The 20325-nt window shown below is 39.3% G+C and overlaps 2 protein-coding genes across 2 annotated transcripts; both read left to right on the top strand.

Annotated features, from left to right (window-relative positions):
• The first annotated feature begins 7441 nt into the window (after window positions 1-7441).
• On the top strand, window positions 7442-9980 carry LOC308096067 (uncharacterized protein). Its single transcript, XM_080443348.1, has 3 exons — window positions 7442-8233; window positions 8816-9712; window positions 9815-9980. Exons 1-3 carry the CDS (start codon window positions 8227-8229, stop codon window positions 9886-9888), a joined length of 978 nt encoding a protein of 325 aa, XP_080299474.1. The 5' UTR covers window positions 7442-8226; the 3' UTR covers window positions 9889-9980.
• A 170-nt stretch (window positions 9981-10150) lies between these two features.
• On the top strand, window positions 10151-13728 carry LOC308096061 (uncharacterized protein). Its single transcript, XM_080443342.1, has 3 exons — window positions 10151-10222; window positions 11197-11274; window positions 11941-13728. The coding sequence occupies exons 1-3, from the start codon at window positions 10201-10203 to the stop codon at window positions 13218-13220; spliced, it is 1380 nt and encodes a 459-aa protein (XP_080299468.1). The 5' UTR covers window positions 10151-10200; the 3' UTR covers window positions 13221-13728.
• Window positions 13729-20325: the final 6597 nt, after the last annotated feature.

Raw genomic sequence — 20325 nt, 5'->3', positions numbered from 1 at the left:
TATTAATCTTTATGTTTGTGAAGTATCAGTTTTCTAACCATTCAAACCATGTGTTTTCTCTTTTCATGAATGATGAATGTGAACGTGAACTAGGGGGATGTGAGTATTAAATCAATTCTACTTCATGGCCTCCAATATGTTTTCAGATTGACATCAAGTTTTCACCATAGCAGAATACAAACTGAAGGAGTCTTAACCAATGAAACCCTCTATACTTAGTGAAACAGACCTGAGTTAACTCTGTACTTGGACCACTTTTCCCCTCTATACCAAATATCTAATATTCTTATTCCATTTAGCAATTTATAAGAAAACACTCGGTCATCTTTATGTATAAAATATCAGTTTTCTAAACACATCTGTTTTTCTTTTTCTTTTTATGCATTATGAATATGAAGCTTGGGGTGAGTATCAAACATATTCTACTTCATGTTCTCTGATGTGTTTTCAGATTAATATCACGTTCTCAAAATCATAAAACACAAATTGAATGGATCTAATAAGTCTTCACAGTGAATGACTGTGTATTTTACATTGCTTGATGTTTCATCAGGATGGTCATTTGCTTATACGAATACAAATATGACCTTTTCTGTCAAATCCCAAGAGATATTAAGGTCATGAGCTTCCCAAATCACCTCTTGTACTACTGTTTGCAGTTTTAATACAAAATAAATACATTCTTCATAATTATTTATGTAAAATATAAATGACTTCAACAACTATTGCATTATTGGTCTGTATCATAGTAATACTACTCTATAACAGTGACTGACAGTCAGTCTCATATCAATGAGAAGCTCCAGTCATGTTGCTGGTAAACTGAGAAACAGGTGGTGTCAGTTCAGCAAAAGCTAAGGTATGGCAAGGTTAGGGTTGCCAACTCGCAACGATGAAAATAATGGACACCCATCCTGGGCGCACGGCAAAGCCGTTCGGCAGATATTTTTTTGGGGGGTCAAAACCCCTGAAATGCATAGAAAACTATTTATTATACCTATAACACAATACAAACAATGGTCTTACATCTGCATTAGGCTACTATTCATGATTTTCTTATAAAAAAAATGGAGCCAAGGTATGGCACCTGTCATACCTTGCCATACCCAATTGACGCCCCTGGGTTGAAGTGTAACCACTCTCACTGTCCACGCTTTATATTTCACTCATTTTGAATATTAAACATGTTTTCACTGAGACAAAATCAAAACTTTAACAATAATGATCTGACTCACAATCAGAAGACTTTTTATCATCTTAACAGAGGAAGTTTTAACTATACATACCGTAGAAAATAATTACTTTATTGATATTTTAAACCCTCTATTAGTAATAGACAGTAAACTGTGCTAGGTACGCCCCTTTTTCCCAGTCTACACTCATCTCTTTGACAAAAATATCTGATATACAAGCTCACAACGCATCGCAATGCGATAAATTGTGAGCTTCCCCAATTTTACACAAACTTTCCCCTCAGAATAGGGATGCTGGGGTTCAAGTGGTTAAGCTGACATTTAATCACTTCACATATTTGATCTACATGTTGTGTCTATGTGTTAATGTGTTGAAGAGTTGACCTGTTTGTAAATGTTACAGATAAACACACTATCTAAAGATGAACAGAAACAGTAGCAGACCTTACTGCATACCATATACTGTACAACAGTGGTTCTCAACCTTTTCAGGCCACGACCCCCCAAAATAATCATATTTTAACTGGGGACCCCCCAAAATAATCATATTTGAACTGGGGACCCCCCAAAATAATCATATTTGAACTGGGGACCCCCCAAAATAATCATATCGTTACCTTGCTAAACTAATGGCCTAAGTCATCTTTTGAGGAAAATTATATTTTTGCCTAAGTCAGCTCCTCATGACACTGGCCACCTCTGGTAAATTTGCCCATCTCCTAATTGAAAAGGATCATGCTGTTCGCTCCCCTTTTAGTATAATGGAACTACCTAGTGTGACTTAGGCCAAAATAGGCCCTTTTTTTTTGGCCTAACTCACATGGTTTTGTGACTTAGGCCAAATTATTTACTGATTTAGGCCTTCTTTTTTTTTAAATCCTATTTAAACCTATTTAAATCTCTTATGTTACATAACTGACAGACAGTGTTATTTCTATTTAAATAGTCATAATTTGTTATAAACATTTTGGGTGAAATGATTAAGAAATACCATATATCATATATTTTGTTTTGGATCAGTTTTTTATTTTTCCTGAAAAACTTTTATAAAAATGACATAGGCCATTAGTTTAGCAAGGCGACGATATTTGAACTGGGAACCCCCCCAAATAATCATATTTGAACTGGGGACCCCCCCAAATAATCATATTTGAATTGGGGACCCCCCACCCTGACAAGCTCTTTGAACAGGAGTTGAGGCATTCAATGTAGGAGTTGAGGCATTACATTTTAATTGACTCGGTTCCACAGATAAATATTGTGAAAATAGCTGATCTACAAGCATGTAGATCGTCTATTTCCACAATGTTTGCCTCTTTCTTTGGTTATATTTGACAATTTGGCCTTTATGTTTAATAGAATAGTTTGTTGATTACTTTTCACACAGTAGCTTAATAATCTTTTTTCCCTTTTCATTTTAGAGGTAATAAAAAGGTCTTAAAAGTCCTTAAATTGTCACTTTAGAAATGTGCAGATACCCTCTATACACTTATACTGTATGTTGGTTTGTTTACTGTTGAGTGAGAAAACAATGTTGCACATTATGCTAATCATCTGGGGACCCCCCAAAATAATATGGGGACCCCCCTGGGGGTCCTGACCCACAGGTTGAGAACCACTGCAGTATAAAATAGTGTCATTTAAGTTAACAGCCAAACTGATTCATATTATTGACAGATTATTATACACAATTATGAGATAGCAGATTCATTTATTTAATAATTCTATGTTGTGTCTATAGGTTATTTAACCACTTCAACCCCAGAATCCTTAATGTGGGGAAGGCTTTCACAGAAAATAGCTGATATACAAGCTCACAAAGTGTCCTACCTACTGCGACACGTTGTGAGCTTGTCGATCAGCTATTTTCAGAGAAAGTTTCCCCACAGAAAACAGAAAAGACACTAGTATAGAGCCCTGAGAGACCCTGGTCAACCATATAGGGTTAAAATAGTTAAACAATGGAAATAATAATAATAATCTGTCATCATATCATCAGCAGAATACAAACTGAAGGAGTCTTAACCAATTAAACCCTCTATGCTTAGTGAAACAGACCTGAGTTAACTCTGTACTTGGATCACTTTTCCCCTCTATACCAAATATCTTCATTAAAAATAGCTGATGTACAAACTCACATACTAATTTATTTAATAATTACATTTCTTATTCCAGGTTATTTAACAACTTATAAGAAAACACTCGGTCATCTTTATGTATAAAATATCAGTTTTCTAAACAAATGTGTTTTTCTTTTTCTTTTTATGCATTATGAATATGAAGCTACTGGTGAGTATCAAACATATTCTACTTAATGTTCTCTGATGTGTTTTCATATTAATATCACATTCTCACAATAATAGAACACAAATTGAATGGATCTAATAAGTCTTCACAGTGAATGACCATTGTATTTTACATTGCTTGATGTTTCAAGTCTAACATTTTATTACAAGGATGGTATAATTTTCTTATGTTAAATTAAATTAAATTAATTTAATTAATTTAATTTAAATACAAATATAAGTTATTATTAAGGTCATGAGCTTCCCAAATCACCTCTTGTACTAATGTTTGCAGTTTTAACCAACCATAGAGTTTAAGTAGTTAACAATTAAATTAATAACATTAATCTGTCATCTTTATGTACAATTTTTTTTTCCTTTCTAAACAGCCATTGTATCTTATATTGTTTCAGGTCTAAAACATTTAAGGTCATGAGATTCCCAAATCACCTCTTGTAGCCTACTAATGTTTTTAGTTTGAATACAAAACCTACAAGACCTTTTCTCATTATTATTTATTTAAACAGGTTTACAGGTTTTATTGAACAAAGGCTGGGGGGGAGAAGCAACCGGGGGCAAAGGGACCAGGCAGAGACATAGTCAAAGGGGGAGCGTGGGTCAGAGTTCTGAGGGGGCAGTCTGCATGGCGCCTGGTCCAAGAGGGGTAAGGCTAGCCGTGGTCCGTGGGTCCGGTCCTGGTCCAAACAGTACAAAATAGTGTCATTAAGTTAACAGCCAAGCTGATTTATATTATTGACAGATTATCATACACAATTATGAGATAGCAGATTAATTTATTTAATAATTTTATGTCGCGTCTAGGTTATTTAACCACTTAAACCTCAGCATCCTTATCGTGGGGAAGGCTTTCACAGAAAATAGTTGATCGACAAGCTCACAACGTGTCGCATAAGGGTCAAATCCAGATACAGGCAGAGGTCATAAACAGGCAGAAATACAGGTTCCGAATAACAGGTTGAAGCGAGCTAGACTAGAGATAAACTGGTCTGATCTGCAGGCAGAGAATAGTGGCATGAGTGAGAAAATAAATACTGTGGCTACTCAGTGGAAACTGGCGCGCGTGTGCGTGTGCGTGCTTCGATGGGTGTGGACGTGACACCAACGACTATTGGGACTCTATCATTCTCAATAACAGTGACAGGCATCAAACACCCCATCATGTTGTAAGAGAGGAAACAAAGGATTATTATGAAGGGTGATTTACAGTGGAATTGTCTGATACAGAAATGTCTATGAAGTTGTGTATAAATTCTAAAGGTGGCCTGAAAAACAGGAACCACAGAGAGTGTGGATTTGGAAGAAATAGGTAGGCAAGAATTCAAAGTTAGAAGAGAGGCTGGTGCAGAAAAAATGTACTCCAATAGAGTAAGGGTGGGTCAACTTTAAGGGCTCTATTTTGGAGCAGGAGCACTGTCAACAGTTGCACTGACTTCTGATGAATTGCTCCTCATTTTGCAGTGGCTCAGAGTTCTTACCCACTGCCTGTATTTGGTGTTTTGGGGATTCACTGTACACTGGTGTGGGAGGAGAGGTGCAGTAGGGGGTGTTCTTTGCAAATCAGCAGCATCCAGCAATTGTGGTGTCAACAAGGTCAAAGATTTGTCCAACTAAACTGCATCATCATGACTCACACAGAAAATTTAAGGCATATATCCATATAGGTTTCTCCTTCATAAAAGTCTTACTGATTGGTCAACTAGATATATTATTACACAAACTGACAGTTTCTCTTTGGCTCATCGCCAGACATCACTGACCCCAAGCTAATTTTATGTTACATCAGTTTGCTCTTGGGAGAAATGTCTAGGCCTCTTCTTCCATGACACTGTGTAAATGCACAATGCACTGTAATAAAAAGAGATCATTAATTTGATTGACCATGATTGAATCCACCTGCAACACACCCATAGACAATATTCAGCGTAATCCAACCCTTCTCACCACTGCACCAGATATGCACCCTTCCCCACGCTGGGCAAGACCTGGGATGTTGGTTGTCTAGGAAGTTGACAACCGGAAATGGTTGAATTTGGCGGAGGTACTGCCCATGGAAATGACGTTGATGCTTTACAAATCTGTTAACATTCTCCGTGAATGAAACGAGTGTTGTGATTGGTCAAAAAATATCGTTTCCGGGGGAAACGGAAATCCTGTCCACTGAGGACTTCCTAGACACTCGCTGCTTTAGGTCGTGACCAGGCTCTTCTCTTCGCAGATGAGTGAGGCTGGGACCGAGGCTAACCCTTCCCTGGTCCCTCCTGACAATTCAAAAAGTCTGTTGCCACGCCCCACTTGCCACACCATTGACCATGAAAGGTTTAAACCTGAACCTTCACACCATAATACTAAGGTCTAATAAATCATAAATAAGCAAGGTGCATGGTTCAGTGGTTCTGTGGAGTGTGGAGTTAATACCCTTGAATGAAAGTCGCTACACAGGTGATTTACAATTGTTTGAATCCAATTATTTTATTACCCTTAAATCTAAGTTTACAATTATTTATGAACCTATGAAATAATCAGAATGAATTATCAAAAAAAGATGATACAATACCAACAATTCAGTTCAGAGCTCTGAAGATGCAAAGTTCTCTCCCTGCCACATAGAAAGTCCAGCACACAGTGCGAAAATTCTGCAATGCCGGACTCTTTCCCTATCAGAGCTTATATTAACAAATGTAGATTATAATAAAACATTATCAATAAATATCGCTGTTGGTCCAACGAAGGTGATCAGGCTTCCCGCTGTCTCACGCTTGACAGTGACCTTGGCTTCCATGCCTCCCGTCGAAGGCATCTGGACTGTCTTCCTCCCTAATTTTGGGTGCTGATAAGTTTCTATAAGGTTATTGTCTAAAATGAGTTGGCCAGGCATTTGGGAGTATCTTGTTGAGTTTATTTTTACTGGGAACTAACACACTGAATTCTGCTGTGCAATTTTATGGCATTTTGATATCCATTTAAAGCTTTTTAGTTATTACTAGTTAGTATTACAATAAGAGTATACGATCGTTTAGGCCAAAAAAACATTACTATCTTTATGAACTAACATTAACTTTGAGGCAAAACTAGTTTGCCTGTATTTTCAGTGAAACACTCCCTAGAGAGAGAGCGAGAGAGAGAGAGAGAGAGTGAGAGAGAGTGAGAGAGAAAGAGAGAGAGAGAGAGAGAGAGAGATCAAAACATCATATGACCAGGCTGTAGCTGTAAATCAAAGGTCCTCTATTCTAGATTTATGTATTGGTTCCCTTTTTTTACTCTTCTAATCTCCTACATATATGCAGTTTTCTACAGACGCATTTATTATACTTCTAAGACTTTAATTCTAAAAGCAATATAATTTCCTTCCAACCACCTGACCCGCTCTGCATTGTACTAATGTCTATAGTTCTGCTTTTGAAATTGGGTTCACTAAAAAGTGTCTTTAGTCTGCAGAAATAGTAGACATTTGTATCTAGATCAAAGGAACCAGGTAGGTGTTATGGGCAGGTAGTTAGATGAGACATACTGTAGGCCTACTATTTTCATGAGCTGAATAACTGACTCAGATAGAGTATGATTGCATTTTAATAACATAGATTCTGATTGTTATTCAACCAACCAGTGTATCAAAAAACCTTGAGAATTGAGAGATATAAATCTGGAGAGGGGGAATTCATTATCTAGCCTTGTAATAAGGGCAGTTCATTTCATGCATTGCTTCAGAAATCATAGTATGATATAATTTGTCCTCTAATAGAAGATGTAAACATCTCTCATAGGTTGAAACACCTGGTGTGACATTAGTGTTATGAAGAAATGTATCTGACCTGAGGCTGATACAAAGTTGACAAAGTCATCGTCAGAGAGTAGGAGTGAATCAAAAGGGATCTGGATTGGTTAAATTGTCCTGCAAGAGAGCGTTCAAAGGTCACAGGCGTGATAGATATCACAACAGTCTTCTATGAAGTCGGTTGTTATCTAACAGAAAATTAAAGTCTGTGCAAGAAAAAAAGAATCGCACCCACTCACCCAGTGTGAATAAACAGTGCTTTTTGGCCTCAAGGACCCCTTCCAATATTTTGAATACCTTCGCAGAGATACATGCTGCTGGCTTTGCCTTTGGTGTTTACTGTACTGTGGTACAAAGCCACAAGGAAACTAAACATCTGTTACAGGGGAGAGCAGATGATAACTTCGTGTCTCTCTCTGAATGTTTGTGGAGATGACTGATTTATCCTTAGTGACACCTAGCTCTGAGTCCAATTAGTTTGACTCAGGCAGGTATGGCTGCTTAAATCAGTCATTCCCCATCCTACAATTAGATGTACAAATTAACATTGTGAAACTTCTGGATTTATTTAGTTGAATTATCTTGAACTCTCAGCCTAGGACCCATGGGAGGAGAGTGACATAATTATTCATAATAATAATGAATAATAATAATGTATATAATACTATTATATAATAATATAATATTTACAATAGGTATACAAAGGCTGTTTTTATCTGATGTGTTCAGATTCTTGCATGCCTTTTCTTCATGTACATGTATTCAAGACTGAAGTTGATTTCATGTTAAATGTATTTATTATCCAGTCAGTATAACATGATGAAGAGTTGTTATTAAAACACAGTTGAACTCTCTTTGTGTAGTTAAAGCTGTAACTAAAGCTAGAGCTGAAGCTGAAGCTTATCTCAGCAAGGAGACAGCAGAGCAGAAGAATAGAAGACTGAATTCAGCTCATATGTTTGGTAAGTAGGATAACAACAGACTCAACGAAAACTATACATTCAACTTTATTAAACTGTACATTTATCAATGAAACAATTATACACACACACACACACACACACACACACACACACACACACACACACACACACACACACACACACGTTTGTATTACTATACTTGTGAGGACAATAAAGGTTTTAGGACAATGATTTTTAACCGCAAAGCCGAAAATATCAGATCTACAGACACACTAAGAGTTTTTAGATCTGATATTTTCAGTGCAAAACACCGGCGTGCGATTAAGTTTAAATCTTAACCCCTAAACTTAACCTCTAAATGTCTAATCCTAACCTTTAACCCAACCTATAATCTTTTCCTAATTGTAAGCCTTTTCTCTAAAAATCTTTTCTAACCATAAAACAACCATTTCTCCTGGAAAATGGTCCTCACAATGTCTATTTCTCATACTATACTATACTTGTGGGGATGTTTGGCCCTCATAAGTAGAGTAATACACACACACACACACGCACACACGCGCACACACACACACACACAAGTTACAATGTCTGTGATTCATCTAAACGTATGTTCTGTAGATCTGCAGGTCCTACGGACAGAACTGGAGAAAAGTAATAAACTACTGACAGAAAAAGGCCAAGAATTGGATCAAAGTAATAAACTACTGACAGAAAAAGGCCAAGAATTGGATGAAAGTAATAAACTACTGACAGAAAAAGGCCAAGAATTGGATGAAAGTAATAAACTACTGACAGAAAAAGGCCAAGAATTGGATGAAAGTAATAAACTACTGACAAAAAAAGGCCAAGAATTGGATCAAAGTAATAAACTACTGACAAAAAAAGACCAAGAATTGGATGAAAGTAATAAACTACTGACAGAAAAAGGCCAAGAATTGGATGAAAGTAATAAACTACTGACAAAAAAAGGCCAAGAATTGGATGAAAGTAATAAACTACTGACAAAAAAAGGCCAAGAATTGGATGAAAGTAATAAACTACTGACAAAAAAAGGCCAAGAATTTGATGAAAGTAATAAACTACTGACAAAAAAAGGCCAAGAATTGGATGAAAGTAATAAACTACTGACAAAAAAAGACCAAGAATTGGATGAAAGTAATAAACTACTGACAGAAAAAGGCCAAGAATTGGATGAAAGTAATAAACTACTGACAAAAAAAGGCCAAGAATTGGATGAAAGTAATAAACTACTGACAAAAAAAGGCCAAGAATTGGATGAAAGTAATAAACTACTAACAGAAAAAGGCCAAGAATTGGATGAAAGTAATAAACTACTGACAAAAAAAGGCCAAGAATTGGATGAAAGTAATAAACTACTGACAAAAAAAGGCCAAGAATTGGATGAAAGTAATAAACTACTGACAACAAAAGACCAACAACTGAATCAGAAAGCTGAAGAGCTGAAGACGAGGAAAAGGGAATGGGATGATGTCATCACTGAAAACAAACAGCTTGGTGAGAAATGGATAGTTAAAAATAGACCTCATCTGTCTTGATTAATGTTATATAATGAATACTATTTAATATATTAATTATATCTTCAACCTGTCATTGCAGCTCAGCAGATCTGTGATCTGAAGACTGAATTAGAGAAACTGAGGACTGAGTCAGACAAAAAGACTGGTCAGTAATCTGAAATATATTTCCTTTATGTGTGTCGTCAACATTAGTAAGTTGATAAATAGTTGTCTTGTCTTATAGAGAGTGGGTTTACCTCTACAGCAGGCCCCAAGCTACCAATCAGGAGATGGAGCATCAACATTCCTCCAGAAAGTTAGTAATCAATAGTGCAAAAGTACTGTAAAATACATCCAGTGTCATTTAATAGCCCAGTAACCCCTTTCTTTTTTTCTTACTATTGTCAATACATTGACTATTTATGTTGTGTTGCAGAGGATGGAGAGAACACAGACTCCACTCTTCCACTGAGGAGGTCACACAGTATGGGATATCTTCCTCCAGACTGTGAGTCCATGTTACTCTTTCAATTTCTGTTGAACTTCATGATGTTACACTATTCATTCTGGTCATGCATTCAGTTTCATAGCCTGCCTTTAAAATGTGTTATAAATGAAACTCTTAACTTTCTATGCTTATACTTGTTCTAAGACAAGAAATAGGTAATCTACATAATGATGTAAATTTCATCACCAGCTCATGTCTGTGCGTCTCAGATTGTGTGGTTGTGTGTACTTTATGTGTGGACAAGCCCACTGACTGCTAATGTGTGAGAAAATAAAAATAGATGCTCTGTTTGAGGAGATAATGAAAGGATATTCATCACTATACCTGCTGTATTATATTATGTGACGATAAAGGACTTGAAATTGACGTGACGTTCGTTGCCAGGTTTGTAATATCTAATACACCCAAGCAGAATAAAAAAGTAAATAAAAAAGACTTCTCGAATTTCTGTCCGTCAGAGTATAACAGGAATGCACAGAAATAACTGTCACAAGATAGAGTAAAAGTACAGTAAACATCTTCTCACAAATCCTTCAGTTTTCTGGAAGAAGGTTGTTAGATTATGAGTATTATAGTATTGAGCGTTGCCTGTATTGCTCTTGAGTCTTGCTCTTCAATGCACGTGTGTCTGCAGACACCAAATTGTAGTATAATCTCAACCATCTGCTGTCCATGGACTCTCTCACATATAGCAAGTGTAGTCAGACCTTAAGACTGTCAATAAGGGTGTAAAACACATGAACATTACCAGTAAAGCATAACACAAAAGAAAAGAAGGTAATTGTGAATGGTCAAACAGTGCAAGTCTTTCCATTTGATGTCAGAACCACACCATAGCATCTCATCATGACATCACAGATCAGAGCATATATATGTGCAGATTGTGTGGCTATAGAACATGGCTAAAGCTCTTTCACTCTCCTTGGTATTTAATCAAACTGGACTGTTTGATTGATGTCTGTGTTGTGTTGCAGTGGGTGGAGAGACCACAGATGAAAACTCCTCTCTACCAGTGAGGAAGAGGAGACGCAGTAAGGATCGAGCTCCAGATAGTGAGTCTATGCTGCTTTTACAAATAGTCTAGCAATAGTCTAATCTCAAAACATTTAAGTGCAATTAGTGCACAAGGTTTAAACATAGTGAATAAAGAAAAATATATAACCAACATTAAGCTAACCAACATAAACACCACCTAAGCTTTCTGGAAAACTTCAAATATTTGTTCAAGAATTACACAAGATGTATGATGCTATATACTGTACAGGAACAACAAGAACCCCAAAAAGGGTTCCCATCTTGAAAGGTATAGGGGTTCCCACCCTAAATGGGTTGAGAGACAGTGGAATATGTCTACAGTCTTTTTCTCTTGCTATTTGTTCACATTTTCTCTTCCAATGTTGTCATTACCAATTCTCAAATGTGCATTGTGTTCCCTGTTGCTATCAAGTCCCCCACTGTTGGTCTGGTGGTGTAGAGTAGACTACCATGTGTTTCCTCTGACACACATTGGAACCGCTTCTTAACAAATTACTTGACTGATTCATTTATAGTTTGATAAACATTAAGGGTTAGGATTATCAAACATGTCTGAAGATGACCAATTTGTCCCAGAACAGGACAGCAATTATGAGTCTTTCACACTATGCATGCAAAGAGTCTCTGAACAGCACTTATGATGTGGCATTTTCACTATATTCTTCCATTGTGTTGTCTTTCAGTGGCAGCAGACAACATTATTGACTCACCAGTGTCTCTCTCTGTGTCTGAGCTGAGACTGGTGCTACTGGGGAGGACTGTAGCTGTGAGGAACGCAGTAGGAAACACCATCCTGGGCAGGAAGGTGTTTGGTGCTGAGGCCAGCTCCTCTGAACTGAGCCAGAGGAGTAGGAGGAGAGAGGGTGACGTCTGTGGGAGACGGTTGGTGCTGGTGGACACTCCAGACTTCTCTGGACGCTCACTGGAGGACACGAGGCAGGATGTGGGGCTGTGTGTACGTCTGTCCGCCCCGGGTCCCCATGCCTTCCTCCTGGTCATACCAGCAGAGGCCTCTGAAGGAGAGGTGAGAGGGATGATGGAGAAGATGCAGGAGGCGTTTGGAGAGAGCTGCTGGGAACACAGCATTGCCATCATTATCCACGCTGACAGTGTGAAGAAGCAGAATGTTGAGGAGTTTCTCCAAGCAGGCAGTCAGGAACATCAGCAGCTTGTAGAGAAATGTGGAAACAGATGCCACGTCCTCAACATTACAGACAGCAGCAATGCTGGTCAGGTTTCACAGCTGCTGGAGAAGATAGAGAGCATGGTGGCACGAAACACAGAGAGCTTCTACAGCACTCAGACATACCAGGAGGCAGAGGCCCAGGTCAGAGAGATGGAGAGAAAGATTCAGAGGGACTTGGAGGAGAGGAGACACATGGAGGAGCAGGAGATGAGGGAGAGGTTTGAGAAAGAGCTGAAGGACTCTCTGAGGAAGATAGAGGGATCCATCCAAGAGCACGAGGGAGACATCAGGAAGATCGACCATCGAACGAGTGAACTAGAGAGACAAATGAGGGAGGAGAGGGATGAAGAGAAGAAAAGAGAGCTGGAAGGAGAGCTGAGAAGGGAGTCTGAGAGAAGAGAGGAGATGGAGAGAAAGCTCGATAGGTTTAGAGCAAAGAGAGATAATGAGAGGAGAGAGAGGGAAGAGAGACACACACAGGACATAGAGGAGATGAGAGAGACCTACGAAGCAGAGGCCAGAGTGGAAGCAGAGAGAAACCTGATGAAGGTTCTCCTGCCTGAGATCCAGAACATCATGATCTCAAACACAAAGATGCAGAGAGAGTTTAACAGACAGCTGGGGGAGAAGAACAGAGAGATGACAACACTGAGACAAACATTGAAGGAGAGCCACAGCCGTTATTCAATGCTGGAGGAGTTGTATCAAGACTCACTGGACAAACGTCTGAAGGTACTGGGAACACTGCCATCAGGAAGTGAAAGGGAGTACTTGTGAGGGGGAATAAAGGAGAGTAGAATGAAGGTTCAGAATATTGAAGTTTTTAGATGCTGTACAGAACAGTCAGCCTATGTCAGTTTGGAAGAGCAAAAATATTTTTTAAATGTTAAACTGTATTGTCTTTTAACTAAAAAAATTATTGTCCACTTACTGTCATGGTAACAGACATTGAGAGCCATTGTTAGCTTACCAATTACCACTTATGTGCAACATTTCTGAATCTTATGTACATGTAATATTTGGTCACATACTGTATGTAAGAGTCATACAAGACATACACCTTTTAATATAGTGGTGTTAATCCCGGTAGTTAATTTTATAGAGGGTAGCTCTCATATGAAAGCTCACCTGCCTTATCTTTCGTTGCTAAATGTCTAATTAACGAAGAACGTCTATTCATTCAGTTTAAACAAACAGTCTATAAATATAGCTTGTAAATAGTTTTTGCAGTTTCTTCTAATTCATGTTATGGTGATGATGATTAAACATTATCTTTCATATTAAACCCTCTTTCCTAACTAGTGTTACTTTATGTTCAGTCATATATGCATTGCTTTTTTTAATAGACTGTACATATATTACCCAGAAGGCCTGGGTAATATAAGGTTGATAGTCTGTATATATGCATTGGTATATTAATTGGTAATAGATGTACAGTATATTCATTCATATATTAATTGGTGATGACAGTACATTTTATCTAAATAATTACAACAACCGTGGCTAAATGTTGGATGTGATTGATGCCTGTGGCTGCTTACTGTACCTCCTGTAACAGAGAGGCCCACTTGAGAATCTTGGAAAGCCATCTATAAAACTCACAACTGAATGTATATATTAATGCAAGGGGTTCCCAAACTTTTCAGGCCGTGACCCCCCAAAATAATCATATTTGAACCCCCACCCTGACAAGCACTTGGAATTATAGGAGTTGAGGCATACCATTTTGACTCGGTTCCACAGATAAATATTGTGAAAATAGCCGTACAAGCTCACAACACCTCGCAATGGGAGGCGTTGCTTGTAGAAATGTGCGGAGATTACACATTTTGCAAGCATTGTTTACTGCTGAGTGAGAAGACAACGTTGCACATTAAGCTAATCATGTGGGGACCCCCCCAAATCATGTGGGGACCCCCCAGTTTGGGAACCAATGTATAAATGTATGACGTGGCCATAGCTGAGTGGGTAGAGAGGCTGTTTCACTTGATACCCCAAAGGAGTGGGGACTAAATGACTTTAAACTTATTTTAATGGATAAAATGTAATTGTCCAATCTGTATGGTAGAGTATGTTAATACAATATAACTTATACAATTGATCTCCCTGCTCTTCTATTGAGACATTTAGATCGTGTCAAAGGTCATGTCTCACCTAGACACAGGATCTGACACCAATTTTGACCTGATGGTCAAGATTCAATTTATCCCCTGAGCAAGCAGGCAGGCTCTATTAGCTCAATGGTAAAAATATCAGCACTGGCGCAGGAAACCAGGTTCAAATCTGGGGTTGAAGAGGTAGGTTACCTAGTGCAGCTTTAATATGTTAATAATCATTATTCATGTTAACAAACGGCATACTTTACACTGTAATAGCCAATATGTATTAAGAATTTAAGCTACTTAGCTGTATAAACCATGTATGTATGGCAGAGCCATGGGAATATTTTTGAAAGGTTTCACCCCGTTCAGGTCCTTTACAAGGTAAAGTACAAAAATAACAGAGTAAGATTTGAACCTGATGTCTTCACCACCCCAGTGCACCCTCTGTGAGAATTTCACCAGCTTCCTGGCGGATGACTTGCTAACAAGCTGTTGCCTTCTTGCCTTCCAGCACTTAAAAAAAAGTTTGGAGGAGGCCAGGAGGGGAAATGAAACTTTTGGGGGCTGCTCAATAGCTCTTGACAGCACAAGGCCATGGATGGGATGCCTGGAGCAGCCAGGAGTCAGGAGGACTCTTACTAGAGATTGCAGCAGCGCTCAGCGCTCGCTCCGCTCCTTGGCTGTGGCAGTGAGCTGTCTTTACACTGATCTGTTCTGTTGAAGCCAAGCCAATAATGTCGGGGTGTCTGCCTACCAGTGGTGGAAAGTAACTAAGTACATTTACTCAAGTACTGTACTTATGTGCAATTTTTTAAGGTACTTTTACCCTACTGGAGTATTTCCAATTGTCTATACTTTTACCTCTACTCCACTACATCTCAGAGGCAAATATTGTACTTATACTCCACTACAATTATTTGAAAACTTTAGTTACTAGTTACTTTGCAGATATAAATGATTACATTATAAAACATACATTAACCACTTCAGCCCTATATTATACATAGGCTATTTGAAAACAGCCGATCTACAAGTAGATCTGCTATTTTCAAACATTTTAGTACTTTTACTTTTGGTACTTTAAGTACATTTTGATACCAATACTTTGTAGTACTTTTAATTCGGGATTGTACTTGTAACAGAGTACTTCTACATTGCAGTATTGATACTTTTACTTAAGTAAAACATTTGAGTACTTTTTCCACCACTGCGGCCTACACACACTGCAGCAGAAACATTTTCTTTTTTTAAATAACTGTGCCCTTTGCCCCAAGAATTTCCTTCTTTGTGTCAGTGGTTCTCAAATATTTTCATATCAACTTTTTCCATCTATTGTCCTGTTTTTTTGTCACTGTATATATGTGAAATATGTCCCCTGCATTTCCCCATCCACTTCTAGGAGCAGTGAACACCATCCTATGGCACCGATCTACGAGGTTATTAGATCTGCTAAAAAGTAGTTCCCCTCAGAATAGGGACGCTATAGGTTCAAGTGGTTAGTATAAAAAAACAAGTTCCTATCACAGAAAGATGGTCCCGGACCCCCTGTTGAAGACCCCTACATTAAAATATTGATATGAACATATTAACCATATTGTAGGTTTGATTCCAAAATGGGAATTATTCTGCAATGTGCAATCACTGGTCTGTTCTTGTATGTTCCATCATGATGGATGGAAACAGAAACAGTACTTTTCATAGAACATACAGCCTTGGTACGTGAATAAACAACCCTACAATATGTACTTAACTGATATTAGTGATATAATAGCCAGTGGTGGAAAAAAGTACTCAAATGTTTTATTTAAGTAGGCTATCAATACTGCAATGTAGAAATACTCTGTTACAAGTAAAAGTCCGGAATTGAAAATGTACTTGAATAAAAGTGTACAAGTATTGGCATCAAAATGTACCAAAAGTAAAAGTACTCGTAAATGCAGAATGTCCCATTTCAAGTTTTCATATGTATAAAAATCTTTTGAAAATAGCAGATCTACAAGCTCACAACAATGCGTCACATCGCGACGCATTGTGAGCTTGTAGATCGGCTATTTTCAAATGGCCGAAATGTATATAGGGCTGAAGTGGTTTATGTATGTTTAACTAGTAACTAAAGTTTTCAAATAATTGTAGTGGAGTAAAAGTACAATATTTACCCCTGAGATGTAGTGGGGTAAAAGTATTGGAAATTGGAAATACTCAAGTAAAGTATAAATACCTCAATTGTACTTAATTACATTACTTGAGTTCATGTACTTAGTTACTTTCCACCACTGATAATGGCACAATTGTGAACAAAAATAAAAAGCCACAGAGAACCTACCAATCAAACCGCCTTCACAGTTAAACTGTGAAAAACAACACAGGTCATTTATTTCTGTTTTACATGCCACCACTAGAGGTCACTGTTGAATCATATTTAGGTATCGTAGGCATCCACAAGCCAATCTACAGTAGGTTCTATCTTTGATTGATTGATTGATTGAAATTTTTATTAGGCAAAAGAATGTAAAACAACACAGTTACATTTATAATGCTTTTGTCTAAAAGGTCCGGCCAAAAAAGTCCTTGCGGACTTGTTTCCGTTGGGGTCCTTGAATTAATTTCATAGACATATATAGTAGCAACCAAACAGTTCAAAAATCAATATGAAAATACAGATAATACAGAAAAAATACAACTATGTACCAAAAAAAGGAGCATGAAAAAAAAATTAAAATAAAAAATAAATGTACAAAAAAAGGGGGGGGGGTGAAGCATGGAAGAATAACGATTATATACAAAAAATGCATGAGGAAATACAAAATATGTACAAAAAAGAGGAGGGGGGGGGGGTCGTCTGTCTACAGGGAAACTGGTACTATCTCCTCTTTCGGCCTCCAGAAAGATGAGTTTTTAGGGCTGTTTTGAATGAGCCCAGCGAACTGCATTTTTTGAGGGATGGGGTTAGACTATTCCAATCCTTGGTGGCTGTGCTATAGAAGGAGAATTTGCCCATGTTTGTTTTATGGGTGGGTGGTACCAGATTGTTGTTTACGCTCCCTCTAGTTTCGTGGCTGTGGGTGTCACTAACTTTTTCGAGGTATTTATAATCTATCTATGTAAATGTTCATCATTTATTAAATGTTTGTTGTAGCTTATTCATTCATATAGTGGGAGGCATTCTACATCATAAGAAAGCATGAGAGACCCCAGTAATTAAGATGAATACACTATTTAAAGACTTTCTACTGTGTAACAATAGTCAATATAATGTGAATCAATAGACCTACAACAGTAAGAATGATTCAAATATAGGTCAACAACTTGTTATTTCAGTCAACTCAACTAAGAGACACAACAAACCACAGCAAATCTACCAGCAGTAAGTAGTGATAAGGTCATTTTTACATCCATACATACATACAGCCATGACTGGTGTACAGCATTGTTTAGGTTTAAAAACTTTGGTGGAATTCTCGAACAAACCTCTTTATAATTAAATATTCTAAAAAACTAATAAATAAAGTGAACTCATGATGTGATCTTGAAACCTGGCTGTCGTCTGTCTAACTGTTGAGCCTGTCATAGGGTCATCTCTCCTGATTGGATGAAATTGGTATCCCACCTGAAACGTTATTAAACAGCTTACATACATACTTACAACAATGTTTAAGCTAAATAGCTCTCTTCATACTAAAGATATAGGGATGGCTGATTTAACCTGTGTTCAGGTGTGTAGCCACACCTGACTCAAAATAATTAGACTCAGACAGATGGGTAATTTCTGAAAAAATAGGCAAACAAAAGTTACCACTTTAAGCCACCATCAAGCGAAAATAGTGGATCTACAAGCTTCCAATGGAGCTTGTAGATCCAGTATTTTCGCTATTTTGCTATGTCCCCACCAGGTCTCCGGACCCCATTTTGAGAGCCAGTTCTTTATGTAACCCAGGTAACATCCCTCTTTTTACACATGCTGATAGGAGAATAAGCCCTTTTCACAAGCAGCCATAACCACATGAACTAGAGGTTACGAATGTAACCCCGGTTTTAGTAGGTTCGGAGTTTACTACTCACTATGGGATATCAGCGCCCTCAGGCGATGACACAGAGCAACACACACGCTCCCGACGCCAATACTGATTGGCTAAGGGTATGTCACGAGTCCGGAAGACCCGGGAGTATAAAGCTCCCTCGTGACGTAGGCTCTTCCTCTTAACATTCTCCTCTCTGCATGCCAAATGCGCACAGAAAGGGGTGTCTGGTGAGTAGTAAACTCCGAACCTACTAAAACCGGGGTTACATTCGTAACCTCTAGTTTTACCACGGTTCTCCGTTTACTACTCACTATGGGATTCATAAACCCCCCTTGAGGTAATGAGCCACACAACCCTGACAACCCCGCACGTCCCTCAGCTCCTAGGTCACGTCCCCCCTGGACGTGACCTATGGCCCCATGGGCGCCCCCAACCCACCGGGCTGGGATGCGGGATAGATAATCAAGCTAGGCCCTGACAGACTCCAGAGTCCGCCTATTTACTAACAGGCAGACACAAGCCTGCCTCATAACTCAATATGAGGAACAGGGCCCCATCTCCTGGGAGCCAGCCCAGCTGGTCCCACGGAAACCCCAGAGGAAGTCGAGAAATAGGGAGAAAGCCCCAAGCCTACTCCCTTCCCTCCACTGGCCTGGAGGCAGCCGCTACGCCTAGGACCGCGCGCGCCAAGGATGACGCCGCCACGTCCAGGCTGTAGAAAACCGCAAAAGTCGATTGGGACGACCCATTTTGCGGCTGCACAGATCTCCTGGATCGAAACTCCCCTGTAGAGAGCCCAGGATGTAGCCATGCCTCTAGTAGAGTGAGCCCTCAGACCCTCTGACAGGGGCACCACTACTCACATAAGCCAACCTAATGGCATCTCGGATCCATCTAGAAAACGTTGCCTTATTGACCGCCTTCCTCTGAACCCCAAGGCCCAAAAGAGACAAGGAGCTACGTCGATGAGCGATTGGCCGCTGTCTTCTGACAATAGAGCTTCAACTCTCACTGGACAGAACAATGCAACCGCCTATCCTCCGCCGAAACGAAGGGAGGCGGATGGAAGGCTACCAACTCACCCGGATCCGGGGCCACCCCGGTCCTGGTAACGAACGTCAGGTTAGGTTTAAGCAAAACCCTCCTGTCATTGTTAAAACACTTCATGCACTCCGGACTCATCAAGAGTGCATGCATGTCACTGACCCGTTTAGCCGTAGACAGGGCCACCAAGAGGACCGTTTTGAGACTAAAGATCCTCAGATCCACAGACTCAAAAGGCTCGAACGATGGACAGCATAGTGCCTCCAGCACAACCGTCAGATCCCAGGCTGGGAACAGTGGCCTGTTACCCGGCCTGGCTCTCCTGGCGCCGCACAAAACCGGCGCACCAAGGGGTGCTGGCCCACCGTCTTGCCATCGAAACTTCGTGGCAAGCGAAATGGCCGCCCCAAAACACCTTCACTGTTGAGAAGGATAAATCCCGATCTAGCCTTCTCTGCAGAAAGTAAGAATGCTACACATCGAGGCCTGGAAAGCCACCACCACTGGTGACTGTTCCAACCCCCATCTGACCTCGTAAGCATTCCTCGTGGACACGGCCCTTGCGCCCTGGATGGTAGCCATCACGTCAGGGGGAAGGCCACACGAGCTCAAATTCACCCTCTCACGGGCCAGACCCATAGGTCTAGGTCCTGAGGGCGTCCCCCCTCCCTGCCGCAGCAAGTCCCCATACCAAAGGGAAAAACCGTGTACTCGTAC

This window comes from Gymnoscopelus braueri (assembly GCF_963280865.1).
Source record: "Gymnoscopelus braueri genome assembly, chromosome: 11".
In the NCBI taxonomy this organism is placed as follows: domain Eukaryota; kingdom Metazoa; phylum Chordata; class Actinopteri; order Myctophiformes; family Myctophidae; genus Gymnoscopelus; species Gymnoscopelus braueri.
Note: the sequence above shows the minus strand (reverse complement) of the source record. Positions and strands in the feature narration are given on the sequence as shown.